This window comes from Bidens hawaiensis, unplaced genomic scaffold (assembly GCF_021521415.1).
Source record: "Bidens hawaiensis isolate Kalapana, Puna unplaced genomic scaffold, B.hawaiensis_p1.1 tig00035854_1, whole genome shotgun sequence".
In the NCBI taxonomy this organism is placed as follows: domain Eukaryota; kingdom Viridiplantae; phylum Streptophyta; class Magnoliopsida; order Asterales; family Asteraceae; genus Bidens; species Bidens hawaiensis.
This window is the reverse complement of record NW_027496226.1, coordinates 78,743-84,459: the sequence shown is the minus strand read 5'-3', so window position 1 is coordinate 84,459 and position 5,717 is coordinate 78,743. Positions and strand designations below refer to the sequence as shown.

At 35.6% G+C, this 5,717-nt stretch overlaps 1 protein-coding gene across 2 annotated transcripts; it reads right to left on the bottom strand.

Annotated features, from left to right (window-relative positions):
* Positions 1 to 2,253: 2,253 nt before the first annotated feature.
* On the bottom strand, positions 2,254 to 4,918 carry LOC143587726 (protein NLP6-like). Of its 2 annotated transcripts, none has more exons than XM_077068932.1 (4): positions 4,731 to 4,918; positions 4,112 to 4,623; positions 2,850 to 3,796; positions 2,254 to 2,767 (listed from the first exon to the last, which is right to left on the bottom strand). In XM_077068932.1, the coding sequence occupies exons 1-4, from the start codon at positions 4,873 to 4,875 to the stop codon at positions 2,254 to 2,256; spliced, it is 2,118 nt and encodes a 705-aa protein (XP_076925047.1). In that variant the 5' UTR covers positions 4,876 to 4,918. The 2 variants fall into 2 exon arrangements, with proteins under 2 accessions (XP_076925047.1, XP_076925048.1); XM_077068933.1 differs by having other exon boundaries at positions 2,850 to 3,793.
* Positions 4,919 to 5,717: the final 799 nt, after the last annotated feature.

The following is a 5,717-nucleotide window of genomic DNA, read 5'->3' as shown; positions in this document are numbered from 1 at the left end:
AAATGTTCAGAATATTGTATTTTTTTTTGTGTCGTAGACCACACCATTTACAGGTGCCGTAATGGTAATGAAACAAACTGAACTGATACAAACTAAAAAATGTCGATACTATTATCCGTATTAATGGAACAAGTGTTGGTATTTGTTTTTATTGTTTTTGATCGATGTAACATGTTATGTTTCTTTTCATACATAATGTTTTATTAAATTTTGAGTATACTTAGAAACGAATAATTGTAATAGTAATTCCCACTAATTTAGCATTTTAGAAATTAGAATTATACTTGTATGTATAACTTGGGCTTCACTAGTTGCGCTAGCTTCGTTTCAAGCTGTCTGGTAAACACGATTTAACATTAGATTGGTGTTCTTAGCGGCTGCAGTACTATGTGATGCGCGTGTGGTTTGGAGAGAGGATAGTGTTCCCACTTCCCATCATACAAAGCAAAGCTAATCCTAATATCATTATAGCTAACAGAGAGTTGACTGGAGCTGGCTATGTTGATATAATGGTATGCTTTCATGTGCGAATAATTTGAGTCCTAATTGTGTGTTTATGTGCACTAGACGTTTCTTGTTACTAATTAGAAATTAGTTATTAGAAGTTATCATGTAATAATGACAACCCTTTGAAGAAATTAGTTATTTGAAGAATTTTGGGATAAAACTACGGGTTCTTGGTAATAATGACCACCCTTTGAAAATAGAAAGTCAATGACCAACAAGATACGCATCTATGTTTTCGTAAGATGTTATTTTCTTTGCAAAGTTATTACTCGAAGTTGGTTACGGATTCACTGTTATGCATGAGAACATATCGGCTAAAATCATAAGTGGTTGACTTATTTTTGGTCAAAGAGGTAGTGAAAGATAATGGTAAATTTGTGTTGTGATGATGTCGCGTGTTAACTATAACATCCATACTTTCATTGGATTTTTACAAGGAGAATAAGAAGAAATGTGTAAGTGAAAGTGGCTCCAAACAATTTGACTCAAATCACATAAATATTATTTGATGTGTATTGATGATCAACCAAAATATAATTAAGAACCAAAATGGAGTTAGCAATTCAATCAGGATCGAAGATCAAGACTTGGGACTTTCATACCAGATGTATAATTAGGCCTGCAAAACAGGCGGTTGGGTTAGAACGGGCCATTTTAGAACACTACTTTGCATAAACATTCTGGTAAAAAATTAACTAATGAGGATTGCAGGAGCTAACATAGTCAGATCATCTTAATGCAATTCTTCTGGTACACGACATGATAAATCAATTCGAGTGTTTGTAGAAGGGCAAATTGGGCATTTATGTTTCAGTTTTGCTGCTTTTCAAATTTCAGTTGGTGATTATTGAATATTAATTTTTTCACTAATTCAAAGTATGATAACTTTAAACAAGATCTCAACGGACAATTAGTTTAATGATAGGATATATGTGACTGAGTTTTTTTAATTGAAAATTTTAATGTATACGAAATATTTATATTTTACTTTGATCTACATATATGGTAATCAAGCACTTTATAATGAACTAAGTTCTATTTAAGGTTCGTGATAACGGATTTTGTGTAGAGATTTAAGATAGCACATTAATTAGATTTTATAGTAAGTTTATAACATTTTAATATTATTAAAACAAAAAAAATTGGTTTTTAAATAAATTGTTTTCAAATATATAATCATATATCTTTACGTGAAGAATTTACTAATTTTCGCCTGTGTAGCACAGGTTCTAACCTAGTTCACATTAGATTGGCGTTCTTACTAGATTTTCCACAGTTTTGGCATTTAACTTCTGTGTTAGTTAACAAAACCAACTTATGTTTTAACTTTTAACATTCATATATCCTTTTTTCTTCTTTATACAGTAAATATAACATTCGTAGACGCACACAAGAAAAACAATACAACATTTTGAGCACATTCTTCGTACAATAATAACACATCACCACCATTTCCGTCGTTGCACGAGGTCTAGAGACTCATCATCATCGTACTCAGTATATCCCACCAATAGCAAAGCTATGGTAGGGTCTGAGGAGGGCAAGATGTAGACAGCCTTACCTCTACCCCATAGGGATAGAGAGGCTGCTTCCGGTGAGACCCCCGGATCGATAGTAGTTTTGCATCAAGCCTTGGACATAAGGCACATAGCACTCAATCATCGGGACACCGGCTGATCGGTGCATGTACCCTTGTCTTTCGGCTAGTAATCATAAGCCTTGGACATAAGGCACGAGGTCTAGAGACTAGTAATCATTATCAGCCAGCTCGACGCGCAATCTGATAGTTGTGTTACTAGCCAAAAACTCCAAGTCAGTATCACAACTAATAAGTACCCAATCCTTCTCTTCATCCTCATATTTTAAACTAAGTCTTTGACCCTTCACATTCATCCTTTCTGCCACTTCCTTTTCCAGTTCCATCAACCCGCCCGAAACAGGAAACCAAAACTTTATCATATCATCTTTATAACTCGCCTTCACCGTCAACAAGCCCGTGTCTAAAACACGGCCCACACTTCTCGCTGCACGATAACTTCCTTTATTTAAACTCTTGTGTCTCCACCTTTTCAAGCCCATAATCACTCGTGCTACTTTGTATATAGAATCTGGTTTAGCAAAGCACGTGCTTGAAGACTGTTGCAAGGGTGGTTCTTGTGACAGCTTCGGGTTGTTAACAAAATCGTTGCTTTTGTTATGCCTTGGCACGGGCCAACTGGATATCCCATGCTTCCTACAAAACCGCTTCAATGTAGATCTACTTACTGAAACAGAACAAACCAAAGAAAGTTCAGATTATGTTCATTAGCATACGAAAGAATGTAATAAACGAGTAAGAGGACTTGCCACCAAGAATTTCTGCAGTTTGACCGAGCGATTTTCCAATATGTTGCTCGACTGTCTCCAATGTCAGCGAGTCTTTCTTACGTCTTCTGCTAAGTTTCATCCTCATCTTCTGCACACTTGAATTGTTAGTGACAATGCACCCCTCTTCATTGGTGTGATTTGCAGAGTCGGTTTTAGCAACGTTTGCTAAAATTGACTTTGAATCTGACGAATCCATCAAAGTGTTAGCCATTTCGGTTGAGGATATTTGAACAGTATGAGGTTTTATACTTGGTGACAGATAACTAACATCCTTAGGTATTTCAATAACTGCTAGAGGTGATATTTCACCCAATTCAAATCCAGAACCGAATTCAACGTTCTGCTTCAAAGTTTTCACCAAGTTTAACAAATATCTACCATCTTTATTGTCAACTCGTAGGAAGAACTCCAACACATAGTCATCATCATTATCACCATCACCTTCAACACTATGCAAGAAGATTGTGAAGCAGCCGGTTAACCTGCTCATGCGTGCATAGTGCACCAAAGGATACTCTTCTTCACTTAATTCAGTCACATCTTGACAATAATATGAACCACGGGCCACCAACGCCTTCCCAACAAAGCCACGAGCTTTATCCAAGTGTTGCTCTCCACATGCTTCCCTAAATTGCCACATGCCCAAGTCACGAACATGGAACGGTAGACCTGAACTAGACATGCAGACTTTCCCAATGCATCTTGTGTCAAAACTACTGCATGCCTTCTCTATAACTTTATTATTGGAAACAAAAGTACTAGACGGAGACACGGTCCATGTCTGAGCAAGAGGCAAACTATGGATGTCACACACAGCTTTCAAAATACCCAAGATTTTAACCAACTTGTTTTGCTTGTGTTCGTTTAAAATTTTTGAAGTAGGGTTTTCAAATACTTGTGGGCTTGCCAGATTTCCTGCCTGCTTTATGACAATAAAGGAATGAGACAAGAAGTTAGGTTTTGGATCAAATACAAAATAAATTAATGTGCTAATTCTGATAATCAAGTCGTGTAATTATATACACAACATAGTGTAATTATAGTGTGTGTAATTACAGCATAGTGTAATTACACTACGATGTAATTATATAATTACACTACTTGTATATATAATTGTCCTACTTGATTCTCACAGTTAGCACACTAATTTAATTTGTACGTTAACTTTCCCCTGATAAGATATCTATATTAAACAAAATTACTAGGTATTATTAGAGTGTTTTTAAAAGATAAAAACCTTGAGTGCTTTGTGAACTCGTTGAACTTCGAAAGCGTAAGACGTATACTTGACCGATGTCAAAATCTCAAGCACACCGACACAAAACCCTGTAGTAGGATCAAACACTGGTAAAGCCAGATATCCATGAAGATTGCAACGGATCGCACAGTCTTGTTGTGGAAAATCTTTTGTATGGTAATTAGTTAGATCAGAAGTCCACTCTGGCAATCCTCGTCTAAATACCCGAGCAGGCGGACTAGTGTCCTCTTCTTCATGATCCTTATCAACAAGAAACGCTTTGTGCTCCGAATCCCTCCTATAAAAACAAAGCTCTTCACTGACCACACCAAGACCAAAAGGCTGATCTATGGTTGTAAGTAGCTGATGCTTGCCAACAACACGAGGCGACCAAAACTGAACAATAACATGTTGTTCACGGAACATTAAGATCTTTAACGCACATCTTAACTTATACGGTATTTCCTGATAATACGAGAAGAGATTCTCGGACCGAAACTCGAAACCTATAGCTGGAATATTATGAACTGATCATGGTTATTATTTGCAAGTTTGAACTCTGAAAGCTAGAAACCTATAGATAAGTAATATCAATAGGAATTAAGAAAGAGATGCATACATGTTGTTATTGATTGAGATGAATCAGATTGACAAGGTTCATCTGATGGTTCTTCGGTTCCGGAAACCCAAAGACAGGTCAGGTATCTGGACTCATCAGAGAATTGAACTGAAGGTTGTTCTAAAGAGATCTTATTCCAGATCATTTCCTTCACCTAATCCCTATATATACAAACCAAAATTAGAACCTAATAATATGTCTATCTCCATATATACTATTTATTACTATTAATAAGAAACTAGAAAAAAAAATTAACAGGAAACTCACAGTATTTAGCGTCGGTGCCAGCAAGGATCATGAAAATAAAAGGTATTAGAACTATTGGATATTATATATATGGAGACATGAAAGTTCAAAAATAAAAACAAGGGTCTAGTGAAAGTTCCAACAATTGTAAGAGCAGATTCGAGGAAATAGTCTAGTTCTTGAATGTCTTTTGACTAATATATAAAGACAGGTTAAAATAAAGGGACACGACTTTTGACTATTGGAATGAGTCTTTAAAATCAGGTGACCGGTTCCAATATACCTGGTTTTAATGAAGTGAATTGGTTCGGTTTACGGTTTGAAACCGGCCAGATAGACTAAAATATGACTTTGTTTAATACAAATAAAATAATTTTTTCACGTATAAATTTCTATACATAGTATTTTGTATAATTATTTTTTTTATACAAATATTGTTGGGTATAATCTTGATGTTTCGGGTAGGTTCGGGTCGAGTACTGGTTGCTGATGTACGTGACTAGTTAAAGAGTTGGGTCATGTTGACCGAGTTATGGGGAGCTGCTAATTAGTAGTTGTTGCAACAAGATAGGGTAGTGCTTATTTTATGCATGTGCTTATTTCTTTTGTTATTATAAATACGACAGTAGGTTTGCTATTTTATTACCTGTACTCTCATTTCCAATATAATAGTTTGAGCATCTTAGAGAGTTCCAAAGTTTATTTTATTTCTGTGCATATTACATACATACATACGTGAGT

Bases quoted from the DNA above. Each gene is read 5' to 3' on its own strand.
- LOC143587726 (XM_077068932.1), bottom strand. From the start codon at position 4,875: ATGATCTGGAATAAGATCTCTTTAGAACAACCTTCAGTTCAATTCTCT. The intron at 3,797-4,111 runs GTTTTTATCTTT...ATTGTCATAAAG, and splicing joins GAGTTCACAAAGCACTCAAG to CAGGCAGGAAATCTGGCAAG. The intron at 2,768-2,849 runs GTCCTCTTACTC...TGTTTCAGTAAG, and splicing joins GCAGAAATTCTTGGTGGCAA to TAGATCTACATTGAAGCGGT.